Genomic DNA, 22,882 nt, shown 5'->3' with positions numbered 1-22,882 from the left:
ATTCCTCATATAGTCCAGAGGGCATATGATGGTGGTGGCAGTTTTCTGCTTGCTCTTCTGACTGTTATATAGGTTAAGAAACTGAAATAAGCAGTAGAGATAGATTAGATTGTTTTTTTCTCTTTGTTCCTACTTTACTACCACTAAGTGTTGAATTCTCTTAGAATTCAGCAGCCACAAGATAACAGGGGCTGCTGTTGCTTAGAATTCAGATGGGTATAGAATTGTTCAAAGCACTAAACAGAAGGGATGGTAGCAAGGAATGGAAAACAAAGAGCTTGGCTTTGCTTAGCTCTGTGTCTGTGAAGCAGAACACCTTCCTTGCCAGTATGGCTGGGCACTGGTGTCTGAGAGGTGACACAGGTGTGCTTTGTACCCAGCAGTCTCCCATGGGACACTGCCCATGAGTGGGAAGGAAGGACGGGGGTGGTACTATGAGTGGTAACAACAGGAACAGGGCAATCATGTGATGGTGCTGATTAACTATTAATACTGGGTGTTTGTGCTCCAGTTTGTCACCATGCACGGAGAGCTTGTCCAGAGCATGTCTGAGTCTTGAAAGTGCAGCAGCCATTACTGCTCAATAGGCAGAAGCTGGCTGAGCTTTTAAGGCCAAGCCCGTGACTAGAGTAAACACTCTAGGAAATGCTGTATGAGACAATCTTTGGAGTGGTAGAATAGCCAGCCTGGCTGTCAACAGCACAGCTGTCCTTGGCGTGGGCTGGGGTTTAGCTCTGATTTTCTGCCTTAGCTCTGAATAACCTCTCCATTGTTGGCTCACATGAGAACCGCACTGCTGGGCTCTGCTCGTGCTTTCTTTCAGCCTGTTGATGTCAATGGCAGTTTTGGGCATTGGTCCACAGCTCATCTCACAGGGGGAGGCACTCAATAGAGGCATCTACTTCTCATGTAGATGGAGACTGAGTTAAGCCAGAGCAGATTCCCTTGTAAAACTCCCTGCCCTTTTCCAGAGGTGGGAGCCCAGATACACTTCTCATTGAGCTGCAATTTGTATTGAAGAAATGCTGACCATTAAGGGACAGACAAACCCTCTTCTTCAAGCCAAAAAAACATGTAACCATGCTTTTTTCTAAATTAAAGACTTCAAAAACATAGGTGTCCTGGGGCTACAGGTAAATTCAAAATAAAACACAACTGAAGACACTTAAGAGAAACCCTATGGAACTTGCTGGTTTTCCTCATTGCAAACAACCTTTTTAGTTTCCTGCTGGACTTTAACTGCTTATGCAAAGCAGTTTTCATAGGAATGAATCCGTAAAACTGAGCTTTGTCAAGGGTGTTAGGAACTTAATGTAAATGAAGTCTGTGGTCATGTCTATACTAAGAAAGGCTGTATTTTTAATTCAAAAACATGCTTGTGCTTTAAAATTCTGGCATAGGCTTGCAAGCTATAATTTCACCTTCACATGTTTGATTATGGAAAAAAACAGGTTGATCTGCTGTACAAAGGATAAAGCCCTCAAATGCTTTGCAAGTTACTTTTGCAGTCTTACTGTAAGCATGCTCTTTTTGACAACATAAACAAAAATTTGTCTACCTGTGGAGGCTTTAGAAACTCCCTATCGTGCCTATGACTTCAGAGGTTCATCAAACAATCCTATAGGCTCTATTGTGATGGTATGCGGGCATGTTATGATTAAGAAACAAGAAACAGTTGTTAAAAAATCAGTTTCCAAATTTCAAATCTAGTGCATCTGTGTAATTCCTAATACAGGTAGAATTATCTTTAAAATAGAGCTAGTCAGATGTCTGATTTTTCTCACTTCAGTAAACCTATTCCTTGTTATGTTCCAGGTGATGTGGTTTGCAGCTGGGAGAACCACCATAGGTCAAGGAATGCCCTGAGTTTGTTCAGGAAAGTTTGTTACTGCTACTGTTTGCTGTATGTGCCAGAAAGACAGGCAGACCTCACACAAGAACATGGTGTACCTGAGCGGATGATAAGACTATATTGATCATGCTTTAAAGTGAGTCTTTAAGTTGCAGTGCTTTGCTCAGAGCTCTGTGGAAATAGCACAGCGAGTTAATGTTTTGTTTATTTTCATTGTGGTACTGAATTTGGTGTGCTTTCCAGTCAAGCTCTTAACTAATTTTCAGCTTAATATGATTTCTTGTTTTCCTCTGAATGACATAACCAACCCTATTAGTTTCAAATTATTGTTAGTGGGCTGAGTGCAATTATGAGCACTGGAAGTAGTGCTCTTAGAAAATATTTTCTAAGCAGAAAGACTTATAGTGCCACTATTCTAGCATTCTTATCTCTTTTCTTTCATGGTACACCAATGTTCTATCCAAGCCTGGCTGCTACAAGAAGTGTGCAAGGCATTTTTGCTGTGCTAGTTTGTCCTGCTTGCATTTTGCAGACTCTTACCATGGGCAGTTGTGCTAGGCAGCCCATGGACTCTCTAAGGCTGAGTGAAACAGTAAAACCACAAGAAGCTGAAAAAAGCCAGATTGCTATCTTATGACGGGGCTGCTGCTAGGGTTAGAGGTAGAAAGCAGCTGTAAGTACTGCTGCAACTGTGAGACTTGCCTGAGTTGCTCAGTCCACTGTATAAAACTCTGGACTGAGCTGAGGCACTGGTTCATTTGCTTTCCAGATGCAAGCATCCAAATCATTCAAACACTCTCAAAACTATTCATATAAATGGATGTAAGCTTTTGCTTTTGTTACCAACTTTTCTCTGCAGAGGATCCTAATGAACTTGGCCTTGAGACATTCTGGTCACTTTTTCATGTGTTAATCTGTTCTTCACCTTTCTGCAGTCTGTGAGTGAAGGAGCCCTCTTGGTCCTAGGGCATGACTGTTTTGGAAGTGTGAGATGGACCAAAATCCTGAGCTGAAAGGAGGAAACACTGATATGATTTGTGCATTAAAACTGATGCATGTGTTATGAACAATGACACATGTTACACAGGCTCTGATATGATCTTGGAAGCTATTGAGTTGATGGTTCATTTCTAAATATTTGGAAAGTAGATCTTGATGCAGACAATGGAGTGGCATGCTTGAGGGCAGCAGTTCTCCAACAAATATTTGATGCACAGCTCTGAGGGTTGCTGTGCTCTGCTAACACCTGTTTGGAAGGGCAATGATCTGCTTCCAGCTCCGATGGTGCCTCACTCCCCTCACATAGGGGAGTTTCAAAACGTTGTCACAGTAACATGTATCCTGTGCTGGTACCTGTGGACAAGTAGAGAAACTGATGCTCACTCACCTCATTGGAGTGTCCAGGGAGAAACACTGATTGCTGAATTGGTTGTATTGTTTCTTGCCCTGGAGATGGTTCCCTGGACCAGCTTTACACCATCTCAAGCTATGTGCACTGTGAGGATGTGAACAAAAGGATGCAGAATGGTATCAGGATCTGCAAGTGCTCATCAGCAGCGCTGAAGGGAAACATATGCCTCCTTAAGAGGAAGGACAGTGCACCAGGCAGGAGATACTGGCTCCTCTGGAATATTTGCAAGCTGTTCACATGGGTACAGGCCTAGGCCAGCCCTTTCACAGCTGGTAGGTCAAGCCCATCACGAGTTCTGAGTTTCAACACCCAAGCACCACTGAGCAAGACCCCGTGTGCTGTGCAGTGTCGTGCTGCAAGGCACGTGTGGGCAGGCCCTGCTGCATGTGGCCATGGGAGAGCAGTCTCCAAGTGCACTCATTAGTCATGTTCTGCATAAATGGATTAGCTCCCTGGAGTAAGAGGCCTTTATCCTATTAGCTGCCTAGCTGCTTCAGCATGTTCCCTTGTCACTAGTGTCTAAGTGAGGTTCAGTGGGGAACAGGAGCAGGGGGATGAGGAGGAGATTGGGTGGGGAATGTGGGAACAGTTGGGTTGCACCATCATTTCTCTCTGTGGTGATCAGTGTTGTACTACTCCTGCTACATGGATGTCTGTTTGTAGGCAAAAATGGTGTCTCAGGTTTGTTAATCATCTTCTGGTGTCTGATTTCTAATTTAGTATCTTTTATTTTCATGTGCTCATGCAGACACATGGGATTTCCCCAACAGGCATAGTCATGTGAAAGGAGAATATGCTCAAATATTTTGCAGAACAGTGCAGATATGATACATGTGTGTGTCTTGCAAGGAGAAGAGGAGGAACTCTGTTGCCCTGTGTTCAGAGCCTGAGCAAACCCCTTGGCTTGGGATGTTTGCTTCTGTAAGACAGGCTTGTTTTGGCTTTCCAAAGCTGTTTATATAGTCGGTCTGCATTTGGCTTTTTCAAAGTTTCCCTGCTGTCCATGAATTCAAGTTCTCATTTGAAGATGTGACCTTGTATTTTCTGCTTGAAGTTCCACTTGTGAGTGCTCCCAGCAGCACCAGATGAACCCAAGGCAAGGGTTCCCACAGGGTAATGTCCTCTGCACTCAGCGGGAGAGCGTGGGAGGCAATTCAGAGCCACCTTTTGAGGTTCCTGTTGTGAAGATCCAGGCTACTGACAAATCCTTTCTTCATTTAGTGCAATGACTATATCTCATGCTGCCCTATTTTTGAGAAGCTCCACTAAGACAAATCCTCTGGCTAAAAATCTCTTGAAAAGGTACATATATTCCAGGTTGTCCTCAAAGAAAACCCACTAAATTCCACTGGATATTTTCTGTGGTGGATTAGGTGGATTTTGTGTGGGCTTTATACCTCCTGAGAAGTTCCTTGTGCTAACTTTGGGGCAGGGTTTTGGACTGACAAACAAGCATTTAAGTCCAAGAATTTTTCCTTTTAAACATAAATGAACATATGAACATCTAAATGTTCTAGTTGTGTCAAAACCAGGAAGAAAATGGCTTAAAAATCTAGAATTGAAACCATTCTGAGCTGGTTGTTTTAGCCTACTTTTTTCCTTTTGCCATCCACACACACATATATCCTTTCATGTGGCAAACCTGTGTGAGCATGCAGTCTCTTCTGGAAATCTGGTGTTCTGTAAGCCTGGCTGCTCACTTTGTGGCTGGTGTGCAAGAGGCCCTGTAGCATGCACAGAGCATTTGGAGTATCTTGTAGTTTTTTTAGTTACCCAAGGATAGAGTAAAGGCACACACTTTTATCTCGGTGCCCTCTGGGTTTTGAGCAGCTATATGTGGGTTCTCTTCCTCTCCATGTCCCTGTAGTGTTACAGCTGACAAGAGTTGGTACCTTTCAGTTATTTTAGTATTTTTCTTCTTTCCCAGGGTATACAGCTGTGTGATTTTTCAGAGCTCTCTGTATCTCCCTGCTAAAAAGGGGAGCTGTGTTTACTGTATTGCCTGACTTGTGCTGATGTCTTAGCCCCTTCTTGGGGCACTTGGAGACAGCATTTCAACAGCAAAAGTGGAAGAGTCTGGTGCTGCTTGTTTCAAGCCCTCAGCACTGCCATCTTCCATGTGCTGCAGCAGCAGGGCTGAGGGGAATGGGATAAAGCTGCAGGAGGCAATGTCCTTTCTGCTTAGCTCTGTCTGAAAAGTCTGTGGGGAGGGAGGGCTTTGGAGTCATGTCCGAGCCAAGGCCTCAGTCAGAAGTGAGATAAACTATAGAGACATCAGATGATATGTTAGACTAGACTGGACATTCCCTGTGGACAGCTTTGGAGCCAAGGCCAGGAAGGAAGGGAGGAAACAGTCACATTGGCCGCCCTGAATTAGAAGCTTTGAAAGCTTTTTCTCAGGAGCTGCTACCATGCCTGCCAGCTGTGAAACCAGACCCCGCAGTCCCTTTGCACCCCTCCTCCTTTCTCAGACTCCAGTGAGCAGGAGGGGCAAGCCTGACATTTGAACTTTGGTAGCTTTGGCTTGTGCAGATGAGTGATAGGGAATTAATGAATCCTGCCCTTTCTTTACATTTTTGTTACTCCACAGGTGCTGGAGTTTTTGGTCAGGTCTATTTCCTGCACAAATGGAGCTTTGGGTTTTTTCCAGGCCTCAAAGAAAACTCAGTGTGGGATTTGGGGTTGGCATGGAGTGAATAGATGAACCATCTGATGTACCCTGCAGATCAGCAGACTCAAGACTCTGCCAGACCAGCAGGGAAAGCGGCTGCTAAGCCAGAGATGCTCCATGGAGAGTGTTCACTTCCTCCATCCCCAAATTCCAGTCAAAGGGCTAGTGGTAAAAGTGCCAGGGCAAATACAGCCTGTTCTATCTGTTCCTAAAGGGACAGGGCTTCTGTACAGGTCCAGACTATATCTGGAAACTGTGTGCCACGAAGAAGTCAGAGGAGCAGTAGAAAGGCAGAGTCACCTGCAGACAGGCAGCCAGTCTGTTTGCTTAGACCACAACTGTGTGAGTAGGTAGCTGTGTTTGTGTTAGCTGTAGTTCCAGTGTGATATGCAGGGAAAACTTCAAAAAGCAGCCTGTTAATTTGAATAATTTTATCTGTTTTCTGGGCCTTGGAAATAGTGGGAATTCAGTTCTGCCAGGTGGCAGATCTTGCTGGCCAGACTTCAGCTGACTCTCTTCTGCAGCAGGCAGTGACCAGGCCAGGAGCCTGGTGCCACTCTGCAGTGGTCACTTGCAGGTCACCTTTCTGGGACTGTGGTGCAACTGGGCTGTGCTTATTTAGGGAGCAATTACTGGTGAGACTGACTTGCTGTTCTGCCAGCTGGTATTTGCTAAAGGCTCTCACCCATTTCTCTTCAGCAGTGATAGCTGAGCCCTTCCCAGTAGTGCACAAAATGAGGTGATCAATGATAAACATGTTGGAAAGGATTTTGGTGACCACAGGAATTACTTTGTTTTGGTTTTCATGGTCCACTGTTTGCTGAGTGCAAGTCCTTGCAGTACATCTTTATTTGTAAGGCCTTGCTTGGCTTTTTTTTTTTTTTTTAATTTGAATTGTTCTTAAAGATCACTTAATAATCAGCACTTCTTCTGATGCCTTGTCCAGATGCACTAAGCTGTCAGTGTTTGCACTATTTGGAGGCTGTGGATTTTTGGCCCTTGCTGACAGAGGTGCTGCCTGGACAACTGCAACTCCCATCTAGGTGGAGATGGGAGCTCTTTATGACAGTGTTAAGAGACTCAACAAGTGTTGATGCTTTGAAGGAGCCTCAGATGGACTGAGGATAAATGTGGCAAAAAAAGCATGAATGATTAATTCAACTGAATATTTAACTAGAAATAACTTTCAAAAGAATTAAGAGGCTTTTCAGGATGTTCCACACTATCAGCACAGTGTTTGGGTGCGGGGTTTGTTTTTGTAGGAGGGGATTGTTGGCCAAACCATTTGAGTTGGCCTGTATTTCAAAATGCCGTGTGGCTGTTTAACTTCTGGTGGAGAAGTCTGGAGACTGTGGCTAATGATAATTGTAATTTAAAGCTATGGCTGAACTACAGCTTTCCTGCTGCTATGCAGCTTCTGGGGCTGGGCAGGGAGCTTGTGTGTGTGTCTGGGACATGGATGCACTGTGTAGTGGCTTTGCACCCCTGGGCCCAGACAGTGGGTGATCTCCTGGCACAGGGCATCCCCAGTGATGCAAATGCAGAGTCCCCTCAGGTGCCTGCTGGGAAAGCTTGGCCCTCTGGTTTGTCTGCCTGGGAGCCTGAGCCTGGATGGGAGTTGGTGTCAGCTGGAGTTGATTCAGTTTAAAAGCAGTAAGGAGGAGCCTGTGACTTACTGTTTTTTCTGTACAGTTTTTGCACTGCAGGACTAAGAGATGATGCTCATGTCCTAGCAACACTTCTCAGTGCCAAGGAATTAAAAAACCCAGTCCAAAATCAACCTACAAAGTAGCCTTAGGCTTTTTTTGCCTGTTATTCTCCTAAACTTATTGGGACAGCAGACCTGGCTGTGCTCCTTGTAGAAGACTCATCACTGTGTTGGCCAGAGGACAGGAGCCATGGCCTTGCTCCTTCGTGCCCTGCCACGTGGGCACGGAGCACTGCTCTCCTGGTGGAGGATTTCTCTAAAGCAGTGGGCATGGGGCTGTGATGTTTGAGCCTGAAGGTGTGTTGGGAAAGCACTGAAAGCCTCAGCCTTGCTGCTGACCTGGGGCTGTGCTGAGCTTTCACATCTGGCCTGTGTAAGCGCTGCCTTTGGGGGTAGCTGCTCCCCCTGTTTTAACTCAGCCTGTGCTCTAGGAAGGGCCTTGCTGTGCCAGGGTACCTGTTACCCATTCCCTGACTTCTGGGACTCTGGCTGGGCCCTCCCAGGGGGCTCCCCTGCCAGGGGAGACCCTCCTGGTGTGGTCTTGTGTCAGGAAAGAGAGACACACTGGATCTTCTTGGTCTTCAGGTTCTTGTTTACTGTTATCTTATCTAGAGTTTTGTGTGCTGTCCACACAAGGCTCAGTGCACTGGAAAAGCACTGCAAAAACGGCCAACAATCTATTGTTACAAGGTCTTTTAAAGCTAAGCCATCCAATTAAGAATTGACACCTTGATTATTTCCCTTTTTAACTCAATAACTGATCCCCTATAGCTTGCAATGTGGACTTTTCCACCCAGTTACAAAATGCCACTCAAACCCATGAAGAAGGAAGAAGAAGCAGCACGAGGAAGAAGCCCAGGATGGCACCCTGTGCCCTCCATCTTGCTTCCAATCACTACATACTAAAAATCCCAAAACCTAAATTTCCCACCTAATTGATCCATCTACACTACTCTCTATAATCTATTTCACACTTCTGTGGATTCTAGTCTATTCTGGAGTTTAGGAAACTTTCTCCATGAATGAGGGTCAAAGTGCTCTGTGCCTTGGGTTTCCACATTGCTGGATTGCTGTTCATCATAGTCATCAGCGTGTGCCCACCCCACTGGGAAGCGGCTGTGTGCCCCCGGTGCCACGTGGTGGGACGGAGGTGGGACCCGCTGAAGCAGGAGCCCACAGGCACAGAGTGCAGCACAATGGCCGCTTTGTGCAGCACCCTGACCTGTGCCCACTGCACTGCAGCTGCGCCCTGCCCTGCCTTAACCTCTGCTGCTCTCCCGTCCCAGCAGTGCTGGGATAGGGAATGGGCTTGCAGCAGCAGGGGAGAGCTGTTCCTGCTGGCCCAAAGCTGGCTCTCAGGGCTGCCAGGAAAGGAATGGGGCAAGCTCTTTGCTCTGAAATGCCTTCCCAGGGCAGGAGGGCCGTAGGGCTGTGCTTCCCTGGCTGGCTGACTGGGTATAGTGGGATTGGTGTTGGACTGGAGCTCGCACATAAGCATTGCCTCTGCGCCAGCATCCACTTCACCTGGCTGTCCCAAGGTTGTCTTACTGAGGCCCCTTCAGTCCTCTGCTTAATGGGCCATGGAGCTGCCTCCCTGCCTTGCTGTGAGGCAATTTTCTCTGTGCTCATTGCATCACTGGCCATGGTTTTTCCCTTTTCATCAGCCCTCTGCTGTGGCTTAGAGTGCAATTTCTCCTCACACTGTACTGTTTCTTCTTTCAGTTCTTTTTTTGTTTGGTTGTTTGAACAAAGAAAACACAGCAAGCAACATAATTGGTCTGTTTCTCTATTTCTGTGCTAGACATTTAAGCTTGGTCTGCCTTCTTGTTCCTGGAAGACTCTGGACAACTGGGAAGCTGGCTGGTAGGGTTAACAGCCTAGAAGTAAAACAGGGGTTATGGAGCTGAGGAGGCTTCTTCTGAAAATTTGGACTGTTTAAACTTTGTATCTTGTCAAGAGCCTCGAGATGTCAACAAAAAACAGGAATGTCCATACCTTTAAAGTGCACTTGTCCTGTGGAGGGTCATTAGCAAAACTAAAGAAAGGCAAGCTTCTGGCCTGCTTTGATATTCTTTGGAATGTCTGATCTTTGAGTCAAATTAACGCACAGTTACTGAATACAGATTTTTTTTTTTTAAACTTTGAAATCTCTTTCATTAAGCAAGTGAAAATCCCTGCAGCATTCTTATATTGGAACAAGCTGATTCTATATCAGTATGTAGCATTTGATGAAGTGTGTCATTCAATGATGAGTTATGTTGAGAAATTGAGAGTTCCTGTGCACTTTTGCTTGAAATAGACTAAACTAGTCTGAGAAAACCAGTAGTAATTGAACTGCATCCAGCTCTGGACAGGCCCCTATGTTTAAAACTGTGGCCAGATAATAAAATAAATAATAGCAATTTACACCTCTCTGCAACACTAATGAACAAAAGAGTTGTTTTGTCTTGTGGAGGTAGTGAAAATGAAACTATTCTAAAACCAGAATTGTGTATATAAAAAGCAGATGTAAGATGAAAAGTGTTTATTGATATCTATTAATGTAAAATATTTTGCATAGTGTGGCAGATCAGGGGTTCATTACATTTCATTCGGTGAATATGGGATTCTGTTATTTCCAGTCCCTGCAACTTTCTTTTGAATCCAGGCTCAGGACTGAGAGAGTCTCTGGGTTATGAGCAGGAGGTGAGATCAGTGGGCAGGTTCTTGGGCTGAGCTGATTCTGCTGCTTTCTGGAGGGTTAACCCTGAAGTGTTTCAATTTAGCTTTGCTTTTAGAGCTAGACATAGCACTTGTGTCCTCAAAAAGGCTTTAGCATTTCCTTAGTCATGTCATTTCCTCCTTTTCGTAGAAGTCACAGTAGATAGCAAAATAAACTTCCCTTCATGCAAATAATAGTGTTCCAAAGCTGTAGTTTTCAGCTCTGATAGTAGCAGTTTTGTCAGAGACTTGCAGGAAGGACTTTTTAATTGAAATAGGGACACTGTCTCCTTTTCTTCCATTTCATTTTCTGCAGGTGGAAGAAAGTTTTGGAAACCATACCCTATGGTTTTATTCTCAGCTCTGCTACTAATATCCTCCGTGACCTTTGACAAATCTCTGCTCTGCTCATTGTCATAACTCCCAGAAAATAGCTTGAGGAAATAAAACTGCACTTTCACATTGGTGTAGTAGTTAGGAATGAACCCAGGGTTACTAAATGGAATATGTCACCTTTCTTATAGGCTGTTTCCCCTGCTTTAGGCTACTGCAAGTCATGTAGCCAAATGAATGTTATTTCAGCTCTGCCTTGTATCTGTGTAAATAGGAGTTAATGAGTTGCTGCACCTCGTGGTTGGCTTGTGATGTGGAGGTCTCCAGAGGGAGGATGAGGAGAGGCTGCCATGGAAAGTCCCTGGCTGTTGCTAGGCAGCACTGCATTTTAGCTTCCCCGTCCGAAAGTCTGCGCTCAGGTTTGGCAAGAAGAGGGAAGGCTGAGGGATGGAAAACCATTCAAAGATGGCTTGACTTACTTTTTCTAGAGCATGGCTCTGGTGTGCGGGGTGCAGAAAGTGTGTGGTTGCAAGTGAGGTGGAAGCAATTTGATTAAATAGAATAACATTTGATAACTTGCCTTCCCTGTATTCATTCTCATCTGCAGGATCATGTGGCTGGCTTGCTCTCTCTAGCTCTTTGTTTCAGATTTTACTATGATGTAGGATCTGGAAGCTGTGAGAGTGCAGCAGAAGTGGTATTGCTCTGCTTGCAGTCTAAGTGGAAATAAGAGAGCTCCAGGGAGCTTCAGATGCTGAGGTTTATGCTCCAGTTTAACAGCCTGTGGATGAGGGGATGTCATGTTTTTATTTTTCTACTTAGTCCATCAAGAGGAGCGCAGGAACAAAGAGGAAACACAAGAGGAACAAAAATGATGTAGGGTGTCCTGCTCTTGCTGCACAATGAGACCTTTACAAACCGCAGCAGTAGCGTAACTAGTGGTAAGATTCTTGTATAATTAAAGCTTATCACAACAACATCACTAAAAGAATACTTCTTTTTTCTGCCAGAAGAGTAGGGCTTGGGATACAGCTGAACACTTGAATTTCTCTTGGAAGAGTCTGGCTGGTTGTCCCATCTACCTACAGGCTAACTCAAACCTTTCATTCACTCTTTGGTGTCATCTTGTAATTTCCGTCTCTGCTGGTCCTCCCTGTATGTTTTAATATAAGGCCAGGATGGGTAAATATCTTGCTGCCTCTGATTTTAGTTGGGAAATGAAGTCTATTGTTGCACCCAGCTGAAGTCATTGGGGAAACTGTGGGTGTGACCATGCTAGGCATTTCATCCCACTGGACTGTACTGGAAGGTGTTTTAGTTGCTCCTTGGCCAGCAGAGCTCTGTTTTTCCCCTTCCAGCAGAGGATTCAGTGGTGCTACTGAGGCAATGTAGAGTTTTGTGTCACAGCCTCACTTCATCCTGGCATTTCAGCCAAGTACCACTATAAAGCTCAGCTTTACAGTAGCCTTGGGAACCTGAGAGTCTCGCTCAAAGTCAAAAAGCTTGTAGTCATATGAGATACAACAGGGTGTGTTCTGCTCTAACAGCATTCTTCCCCTAAAGGATGGGGCTCAAAATCCTGAGTCCTTATTCTAATTGTCATTGCTCAATCTGACTTTGTCTTGCACGTTTTATCCCACCTGTGACTTGAGCTATCTAGCCTACCCTTCCTTATCCCCCAGCCAACATTTCACATCACCTGGAAGAAAAACTGAAGGAGAGACCAAAACTTTGCAAGACCTCACAGCTCCTCACTTTTTTCCTTCCTTGCATCCTGGGTTTTGTCAGCCCCACCAAGGTCTCCTTCCTTCTCTTAAGGAAGAGAGCCTTAAGAAAGGCAGAAGAAAGAAACCTCACAGCCTTACCATAGTGCCTTGCAGCCTGCCTGGGAGCTGAGTCCTGTAATATTTTATATGAATTCCCAGGATTACTTGTTTAGTTGGACAGCTGTGGGCTGGGCTAGTTCAGTTCAACAGTTCCCTCTGTCTTCTGCCTGGTTTGTGCAAAAAGCTGTTGGGTCCTTTTGGGTTAAAAACCTTGGAGCTGTGCTGCCAGGTCAGACCTGGGACCAGAGCAGTCAGGCATGGCTGCTGTTGAGTCCTTTGAATAATGGAGACAGCAGTAGGATTCACCTGCTAAAGGATTAACAGGAAAAACTCAAAATCCTTGCACCTCCCTTTTCCCCCCATGCATGCTTGGATAATAAAATACACTGTCCTTGAGCCCCAAACTATTCATGTGAAAGTTTCAAAGTGGGGCGTGTGTGTGCCAAGTTCTGGATTTTAGATCAAAGAGGCTGATGTGCTTAGAAATGCTGGGTGGATCTCTAACTCCCTCTCCAAGTTCTGGGCAGTAGTGTGGATTGGAACTGCAAAGACGTGCTTATGGGATGTAGAGTGACAGAGGGTGGTGGAGGAATGGAAATACTTCCCACCTCCCAGCAGTACTTTCTACTGGAAAAATAATAAATACTTTCACCTAAGCACTGACTTCAGTTTTGGGGTGGTGCTTTTTCTTCTGAATTTTTTGGAGGTTGTTTGTATGTTTTGGATTTTTTAAGCTTTTTGAGTTTCCAAGACTCCCTGTACTGTGTTGCTTTTTATCTTGCTTTGTGCTAGAGAAAGCAGAAGGATAACAAACAAACAAAAAGAGAGAAAATATAAAGGTCTCACTATTTCCCACACATGTTGGTAAAATGGTGGGATGTCTTTCTACAGCCTTTAAGAGCTTCATCTGAAAAACACTTCAGTTGCTTTGTAAAAGCATGTGGCTGTGGGGAGTGCTTTCCCATACTTCACACAGCTTTCCAACCGGAGAATTGTTAAAAACAGAAGCAAGGAAAATCTTTTATTTCTTTCAAAAGCTGATGGAGAAGATTCTTCCTGACATGCTTCCCTCACCAGGTATTTCAGGATGAAAAATACAGTTAAAATATTTTTTTTAAATGAAAGAACTGTTCTCTTGAAGCCTTGTTTTTCCACTTGGGAGTTGTTTTGTGACAATTTTTTGAGGGGAAAGAATGATTTTATTCACTTGCCAGCTTTCAAAACACTGCCTCAAAACTGGGATAGAACTTCAACTCAGCTGTTTTTTTCTGTAATTTCCCAGAATAATTGCTGGTTCAAGTATATCCTGTTTGCTAAGTTGTGTGGTTCATGTTATGACAACTTTAATGACTCTTGCAGTATATGGCAAGGAGATTTAGAACTGCAGGCAGGTGCTTTTTGCTTTTTTTTTTATTGTAAATAAATAAGCATAATGAAAATATCTGTTTAATAATGGGAACATCCACATTTACATTAAATAGACCATATTTTCCTTTTTAAAGGTAGATAAATTCACCTGCTTCAGGGCAAAGTTTAACCACTAATTGATGGAAATTAAGAAGAAATTTCCTTTCAGGCAGTTGTTCTGTCTTTTTCCTTGTGAAATTTCTTGTATGTTCTTTCAAAGCCTAGGCCAGAGCACTCTATGCAGGCTGTGTGAGACAGTCTCAGATTAGGCTGATTTACTTGCTGGCCACCTTTGGTAATTCTTAATCTTTCATATCCCACTTAACCATCCATCCATCCATCTTGTTTTAATGAAGTGTTGATTGAAAGGGACTCCTTACAATATCCCTCTTTCTGTTCATTCATGCTATTTCTACTAATCCCTGGATTCTACTTCTCTTTCAGAAGATGCTGCTCAAGAAGAATTGTGGAGCGAAGACTAGAGTAATTAAAATTCGTGTAAGTTGCCCTTTTCTGGTGCAGTTCCTTCATCTTTCCACATACACTAATGTGGTGGTTCTCACTGAATATCTGTGTCCAGAAGATGATTTCTGGAGATTTCTTGTGGCTTGATCAGCTGCATAACAAAAGTTGCCAGCATGGAGTATAGCATGTAGTTGCAATTTAGGCTAGGTGCTGACAAGGCTAATAATACATTGTCTTTTCCATTTTGGAGACCATGGTTTCAAAGCTTCCTTGGTGTTAAAGTCTACATCCTGTGCTGTGAGCTCATACAGCATAGCTGTCTGGTCATCTGGATCCTTCTTGACCAAGTAGTGTTTGGTAGGGGTGAGAGGAGAAAAGGGATGTACCTGCATGATGCACTAATATTTGCAGAACCAGGTGGGATATGGGACTGGGTGATGACAGCTAAGAGTTGCATTGCTTGGATGACTTTGTAGCTGGGATGAAGCTGCAGTGTCCTGAGCCTCTCTGTGTTTGACAGCCTGCATCCCTATCAGAAATGCTCAAGTCTCATCCTTGTAGATTTTGTTACCTGCACCTCTGAGAGTTTTGTCTTTAGCAGCACATACCTGGATTCATCAGCCAGCCCTGCTTCCTTTGTGGGTACCTTGTATCTCTTTTGGTCTGTGCTGTATGGTCATGTGGGAGATATATCCTGGGCTGAATCAAAGAGAAATCTGACAGGTTGGGGGAGGTGAATCTACCCCTCTGCTGTGCTCTGGTGAGACCCCACCTGGCATGCTGCATCCAGCTCTGGAGTCCCTGAAAAAAGAAAGACAAGTAACTATTGGAGTAAATCCAGAGGAGGCCTGTGAGGTTGTTAAGAGGACTGCAGCATCTTCCCTACAAAGGCTGAGAAAGCAGGGGCTGCTCTGCCTGGAGAAGATAAAAACTCCTAGGAGACCTTGTATCGCCTTCCAGTACCCAAAAGGTACTGGAAGGGTACAAGGGATCTGGAGAGGGACTTTTCACAGGGGTGTGTAGTGATAGAACAAAGGGGAGTGGTTTTAAGCTGAAGGACAGTAGATTTCGATTAGATTTTGTGAATAAATTCTTTACAGTGAGGGTGATGGATGCACTGGAACCGAGAAATTTTGGCCAGGTTGGATGGAGTTCTGAGCAATTTGGTCAAGTAGAAGGTGTCCTTGTCATGGCAGGGTGTTGGAAATAGATGATCTTGAAGGTCCCTTCCAACCCAAAACATTCTGAGATTCTGTTTGTTTGTGATCTTGCATGTTGTCACCAAAGCAGGTGTACCTAATCCTTCATGTTTGTCATACACAGGCAAAAAAAAGATTAGGGGGAAGAAAACAAATATTCTTTGTGATGGAGCTGCTATTTTCACTGCAGTGTTTCTTATAGCCTTGCAAGAGGGATGAATGACGGACCAGGATCCTTTCAAGGTTTTTACCTTGCCCAGCAGGCAGTAGGAACGCTGCCTTTGTGTACCCAGAAGTGCTGCAGTTGATAAGTATTCTGTTGGATGTCCTTGCCCATCAGTGCTCTGGAAATGAATTTGGTGTCTGAGAGGAGGAGGAGCAGGTAGAGCTGGCTGGAGCCTGGTGCACAGCTGGGGGTGGTATTTTTCTAACTTCTCAAACACCTTCTGTCAGGGCTCTTCAGTCCTGTCTTCCAGCAGCCCCACAGTGACCCAGTACTTCTGACTGCACAATTAATCTTGATCTTTTATGTACTCTCGTGTGCTTCTGCCTGGATTGTTTTCAATTTAGTTGTGTCCTTCTGTGCCCCATGAGCTCTCCCCAGGCTGTGCCTGTCCTTCAGACCCACCAGCTGTCTAATCCTGGTGCAATGTTTTAGCACATCTTGTTTATCACCTTCCTTTATGCCTGCCTGTGCTCTTTCACTGGGTTTTTTCTGGGTGTCTGTCCCTGGACACCAGCTATTTCCACTGGTGCTTAGTGATGGTTCTCCAGTCCCTTGGGTTTCAGTGATGCCTTGGTGAGGTGGTTTCCTGACACCTTAAGCTCATTATTGTGGCTTACTATTGTGCCCCTGGAGAATCTGAAAGGAGAATTATCCCTTTGCTCCTTGGGCCCACGTCAGCTTGCAGTAAAATAAACAGCATAAACTGGGAGCACACTTTTCTGACAGATGGCACAAAATCCCCTCTTCTCTGGCCAGCCTTGCCAAGCTGAGGCAGTGCCTCTCCACCTGAGGCACTCGTGGCTTCCATGGTAATAGCATGTGATGCTTCACAGCCTCTTGCTGGTCTGTTGTAGTGGCAGAGCTGTTTAGTAAAGGTGCATTTTTGCCTCCATTTTTCAGGGGATTGTGAATGCCCACTTTTGTGTATGCAGCTGAGAAAGGAAGCAGCAGGTCCCTGGCAGAACTCTTTGCTGAAGTGCCTCAGCTCTGGAAACAGCTGAGAGAGGTCAATACTTCTGAAACACAGTGCCATGCTCTCATCATATAAAGGGAAACCTCAATCCCGCCAGCAGGACATGCTTGGCATGGTATTCCTTCTCTGTGTTGCCCAGCAGCAGAAAAAGGGGTAATGGGTAAAGGGGTAAGTAGAAATGTAAGATACTCAGGTTGCCCAGGGAAATTGTGGAAATCTCTGTCCATGGAAAGAGCCGTGGTGTGCCAGGATGCAGTCCTGGGCAACAGGCTCTGCTGACCCTGCTCAGAGGAGGAGGTTGAACTCAGCTATCTCTAGAGCAACCTCAGCCCTTCTGTGATTTCTGGGTCTTGTCCAGCATTCAGTAATGGAGTCAGAGCACACTAGGGACCTAAGTTCTATTGGAAGGGCTATTCTAAGGCCCTACTGAATGTGGCATTTTGGCAAGAGTGATAGCAGGAGGCAAGGTGAGAGGCTTGGCTCTGTGTTGCTGAGGGCCTGGTGGCACAGGTTCATCGTTGGAATCTGTCCATTGTGGTGAGGGTAGAAGAAATGAAGACAGATCTCATAGCGATGGGTTGATGAGCTGTTACAGGAGGAACCAGGCAGCTGTCTGTGTGTCTGACAGGAAACATCACCATGTGAACCCCTTTGCTTGTGTCACTGATGCACAAGTGCTCCTGTTTCAGATCAGTTAGTGTCTCTTTCTGAACTGAGATGGTCACAGATATCCAGAGAGACTACAGCTGGATGAACAGGCAGTGTGAACTGATCTGAGGAGCAGGCAGGATTTCTAGTGGCTTGTGCCAGGGATTTGAACCAAGGATCCTTGATTTCTTCAGTTTTTCTGCTGCTGACTAACTTGTAGGAGAAAGGGTCGTGCTTATTCCATCTTGTGTGAGGACAGTGATGACAGTGACCTTCTAATAGCATCAGCAATAAAGCATTTTCATCCTGTTCTTGCTGAGATCAGTATCTCATGTGGTTGTGAGATGATGCCTGCTTTTAAAAATCCCTCCTGGCTGATACTTTGGTTGCCTTGACATCTTGGGGCTTTGCTGGTGTGTCAGGGTGCAAGATGTTGTTTTCTCATGCATCATTACAGCTATTCCTTCCTCTGTCTTCTGCTGGAAGAGTCTCCCATGGGAAGGTGAGATGGATGGGGCAGTGTCTTTGCCCTCTGGCATGGAAACACAGCTACAGCCTCTGGTTTGTGGTCCTTGGGGGTCTTTCTTAAGCAGGTGACCTGCTGCTGTTAAGCATGTTGCAGTTTTAACACTAAGGTGTCACCTTGCTCTTGTTTCCTATGCTTAAGTTTCCCAAGGGCCAGCTCAGGTGGTGATCAGCCAAATCCTTTCCCCTCACGCAGTGGTTCTTAAGTGGGATGATGGGATAGTGATGTGACTACTCTAAGAACCTAACAGTTATGGAAGAGAGGCTGGTTACCTTTTCTAATGTGCAGCAGCTCAGTTTGAAATGTTTTGAAATGAGGAATAGCAGCTGTGAGAGGTGGCAGCCTACTGTGAAGAGCAAATAATATTAAAAAGAAAAAAAATCTTGCTTCTGTTCCCACAGAGTAAGAGATAATGGAACAGAAGAATCATCCCCTGTGGGCAAGTGAGCAGAGATAAATTAGAGGTGACAGCATGTACATGAACTATGGATTTGTACAAAGCACATGCCACTGCAAGGTCAGGGGCAGGTGTTTGCCTGTGTGTGTGGCACATGAGCTGGGCAGTGTGAGTGTACAGACCTGGTCCCTGGTCTGTCATTTATTCCTGTTTCTGTTCTTCCTTGACAAACTTCTACATACAGTCTCTGAATGGGATTAGTGGAGCTGAGCTTGTCTTAACAGCAGTAGGTGGGTAGAAGACACCCAGGGGCTTACCAGTTGTGTCTCAAGGATCTTGTTGGGGCTGGCAGAAAGGAAGGAAGGATTTCAAGGCCAATCTGATAACCTGGCTGATCAGAGAGATGTTTTCTGCTATGTAAAAATAAGAATTTTAAATCGGAACATAAACCTCTTGTGCTCTTGCCTTGATCTTATCAATGTTGAGAACGCCCTCTGCTTGGGCAGGGGCCAGATCCCAGGGAATGACTTCCCTGTCTCTTATCTCTTACTCTGCATCCTAAAAGGCCACTGCAGAAACATGCTGCTGGCTTGTCTTCTAAAACAAGGGACCTTTTCAGCTGGGAGCTGAAGAGGAGATATGCTGGCCAGAACCTTCTGGGCAGATGCCTGAGCTAGTCACATGTGCAAGGCATACCAGGTGACAGAGCAGTATTGGTGCAAACCTCTGTTTCTGGCTGTGCAGCACTAAGTAAAGATGTAATCAAAAGGTTCAGTGTGTGTATACATACATATGTACATATATATATATGTGTTTGTGTGTGTGTGTGTGTGTGTATATAAACCCCACAGATGTTGCTCCTTCCATCACAGGCTCCCAAGGAGCACTGCAAGCATTTAGCATTGGATGCATATAAATATGCAGATAAATACCATGATTGCAATTTAAGGGTGAGTTACACTGAAAAACCAGCAGAAGGTGTAACTCACTTGAAGAGAGGGTGATGAGAACTTTAGACCATGTTCCTAGAGCTGTGTCCTTATTCATACCATATCATGAGTATAAACACCTAGGGCATCTCGGGCAGCAGAAATCCCAAACTGCAGCTTAAAAACAGTTTCTCAAACCTTCCTGGCTGTTTCTAATTTTGACTGGCTGTATAAACCTGACCCTGATCTTACAATCAACAAGAGAGACTTGCCTCCCTGGCCAGTCATAGCCTTGCATTACTTTATGGTCAGACGCCTCTCATGGAGTTTTTTGGCTTTCCAGTTTCCCCTGTGGTGTCTTGCCTCCAGTTTATGGGCATGCCTCTGCTGAGCATAATGGAAAGGGCCCTCTGCTAAGTGGGAGCATGAATATCCCTTTGGGTATCCTACACTCCTCCCAGCCCAAGCACTGCACTGCCTGCTGAAAATGATAGTTGGTCCTGGAGAACGCCAGCCCTTGTTCTGAATAATTCCTGACAAAAGACTTTGTCCAGAGTTTCCTCAGTTTGGGGAAGGGTTCTGTGTAGCCAAGGGGGGAATGCCTCTGTCTTTTAAAAACTACTCCAAATATCTGATTTTTACTGGATTTCATGGCAAAGGCTAACCAGCCTTTAGCCTGCCCATAGCAGGTAGAAGTGGGACTGTCGTATCTCTCTTCTGTTTCTGTAAGGATAAGAACTTTTATTGCTTCCTGCTTTTCATAAACTCCTGCCATGAATGCCCTTGCACCTGTTGAATCATGTAAGTGCCCACAGAACAGACTTTGTGGAATAACCAAGACTCTAATCCACACAGCACCATGAAAGAAGCAAGTGGCTGGTGAATGAGGAGCCTGACTTCCTATTTTCAGCACTGTTCCTGCTTTGTGGTCTGATGTGGGTTGTGTGTCTGGTTTAAGGATACAGGGAGGTAGAAACAAGGTGCAGCCCAATTGCTTCTGGGACAGCCTTGTGTGTCAGTGGTGGCTATGACTGGTGGCACTGTGGTTCAAGGAAATGGAAAGTGGCAAGGCATGTTTCACAGAGAAGGGGTCAGATTTAATGACTTCTGGGTGATACCTTGCTGATGGAGCAGAGAGAAAGATGTAGGGGATGGCACAGGGTCACAGAGAGCCACTGCTCTCTGTCAGAGCTTCGAGTCCAAGATGGCTGATTAGGCACATCTGCTCACTGTGTCCAGCCCCACTGCAGTTGTTCTGCTCCATTTTTGTTCATGTGGCTGTGGGAACCTGGCAGCCATTGCCTCTCCCAGTCCCTGGAGCTGTGATCCTCTTTTCCCACACACCTCTCCCATAATACACCCACTACTCTGCGCTTGGCTTCCACAGCTGGGGTGGTTTGTCCAGAGGCAAGTGCACCATGTCAGCATGTGTTTGCAGCCTGCTCATGCCAGGCTAATTAATCCTCACTTTGCAGGTTTAATTTGGGTACCCTTCAAGTTGAGAGCAGCTCTGTGCCAGCCTGCCTGGCCAGAGGGAATCTGCTCTCCCTGGCCTCATGCAAACTGGAAGCCGCGCACGCCCGAGCGCCCACCACGTGCCGGCTCTGCAGGAAGCACGGTGCTTGGGCTTCCTGGCCCCGAGGGAGCAGGACTGGGAGGCAGCTGCTGTGATCCCCCTGAGAGGAGGCTCTTCCTGCTGCACAGCAAGGGCTGGAATGGGGAGGGTGGAGGGGAAGGAGAGGGTGGGGTAGTGTCACCTGTGTACAGAGCAAAACTAAGGACTCTACTCAGATGTACTTGGAGATTTAGGGCCAGATTGTGCCGTGTCTGTGTTTATTTGGAGCTACTCTTTTGCTTGCCTCTTCTCCTGCTCAGGCACATGCAGACCCTGTATGTCTGGAACTGCTGGAACTGTCCTGTTCCTGTCTGGAACAGGAACTGCTGCAGGTATGCAGGAAGCACAGGCACCTTCTTATCAGAAGGAAAAAAAGTAGGTGCAAAATATGGCTCACTCGTAGGGAAATATGGGTTCATTCCCTTGGTCCTAAGAGACTTGTTTTGTCTTCAGAGCATGATCTTTACTGGGACCCTGGCGTGGTGGGTTCCCCAGCTTGGCCAGGGAGCACTGACAGACTGCTCCTCTGAATGACCCATCTGTCCCTTTTCTTTGTGCAGCCTCTTTCTTTCAGGTTGTCAGCCAGGCAAAATCAAAGCTTGCAGTCAGCTTTGTCAAAGACCTATCTAAAGATGTGTGAGAGAGGAGAAGAAAGGCTTATCATGCTTGTGCCAGCAAGGACCTAGAGCTGAAACTGGCTATTTCTGCTTTTGGGCAAGTGACCAACAAGCATCTGCTATGCCCTTTGAAGTACCTTCCAAAAAGGTTCAGTGCTGTCTGTCTGGTGGCACCTCTGTAAGTCTGGTAGTTGCCACCTCACAACTCTGCGCACACATTTGCAAATGTTTGATTTTTTTTAAATTTTTTTTTAAACCTTTCTAAGATGAACAGTGATGTGTTTGTAAACCGTTGAACTGCTCTTTGCAATGTGGTGGTATGGAAAGAAAAAAGTGTTAGGCAGCCTTGTGTTGGTGATGGCAGACAGGTCTTTCAGTCTTTTGGGGGGGCAATGAAAATCATAAGAAAACAGTGCCCACTGCAAAGTTGTGGTTTCCTTGTCAGAACAACATTTGGAGATGATATTTTTTTTTTTTTTGGAAGAGAAAAGAAAAGGGTAGTCATAAAGTGAAGTTCTGGCATGGTCTATTTTTTAACTATTTCTTGAAATAAAATTCTATATGAACCTGGGAGTGTAGGACAGACTTTCAGGAGGAAAGGAGTTTGCCTGTGAAAATTTCCTCCTGTAGCTGCTCCAGGTCTGTGACTGGAATAAATTGTTAGAGGCCCTATCAGAGTTAATGAATAAGCAGTTAAATGTGAATTGTTGCTCCACTGGAGGAGCTGGTCCTGCTTGCCAGCGACTATTTCTTGAAAACTGCCTGAAGCAAGACTGTAATTGAAAAGAAATCGCCTCTCATCAGAAGGTTGAAACACCTCAAAGTTAATTAATTCATCCTGGCTGTAGTGTGCTGTTGTGGCTTAACCCCATGATGAAGTTGCTAACTTGCTACCCTGGTGGGTTGGGGGAGAAAACTGGGAGGGTAAATGTGAGATGGTTTGTGGGTTGAGATAAAGATGATTTAATAGATAAAACAAAAATTGTACATGCAAGCAAATCAAAACAAAGAATTCATTCACTGCTTTCCATGGGTAGGCAGGACTCCAGGAAAGCAGGACTGCATCATGGCTACTTGGGAAGGCAAAACACCAGCTTAATGCCATCATATGGTATGGAAAGGTCCTTTGTCCAGTTTGAGTCAGATGTCCTGGCTGTTTCCTTCCCAGCTTCTCACGCCCTTCCAAACCTTCTTGCTGTCAGGGCACGAGAAGCTGGGATGTCCTTAATACAAACCCTGCTTGACAGACTGATAGTTTAGTTATTGCTGTCACCATTATTCTCATCCTAAATCGAAGCCACAGGATACACCAATTACTAAGCAGAAAATTAATTTTATCCCAGCAGAAACCAGGACATGTATGTATTATGCATTGAAGA

The 22,882-nt window shown here is 45.2% G+C and overlaps 1 protein-coding gene across 2 annotated transcripts in view; it reads left to right on the top strand.

The window, feature by feature from the left end:
• LOC135445832 (uncharacterized) overlaps positions 1 to 22,882 on the top strand; it is a 60,333-nt gene that overhangs the window by 29,368 nt on the left and 8,083 nt on the right. Inside the window, exon 4 of one of the 2 annotated variants that reach the window (XM_064708925.1) lies at positions 14,353 to 14,406. The exons of the other annotated variant lie outside the window; for it this stretch is intronic. Coding sequence (XP_064564995.1) covers positions 14,353 to 14,406 — 54 coding nt within the window. The remainder of the gene's footprint in view (positions 1 to 14,352; positions 14,407 to 22,882) is intronic. 2 annotated transcript variants of the gene reach the window in all.

Source organism: Zonotrichia leucophrys, chromosome 3 (assembly GCF_028769735.1).
Source record: "Zonotrichia leucophrys gambelii isolate GWCS_2022_RI chromosome 3, RI_Zleu_2.0, whole genome shotgun sequence".
Classification (NCBI taxonomy): Eukaryota; Metazoa; Chordata; class Aves; order Passeriformes; family Passerellidae; genus Zonotrichia; species Zonotrichia leucophrys.
This window is presented reverse-complemented; position numbering and strand designations above follow the sequence as displayed.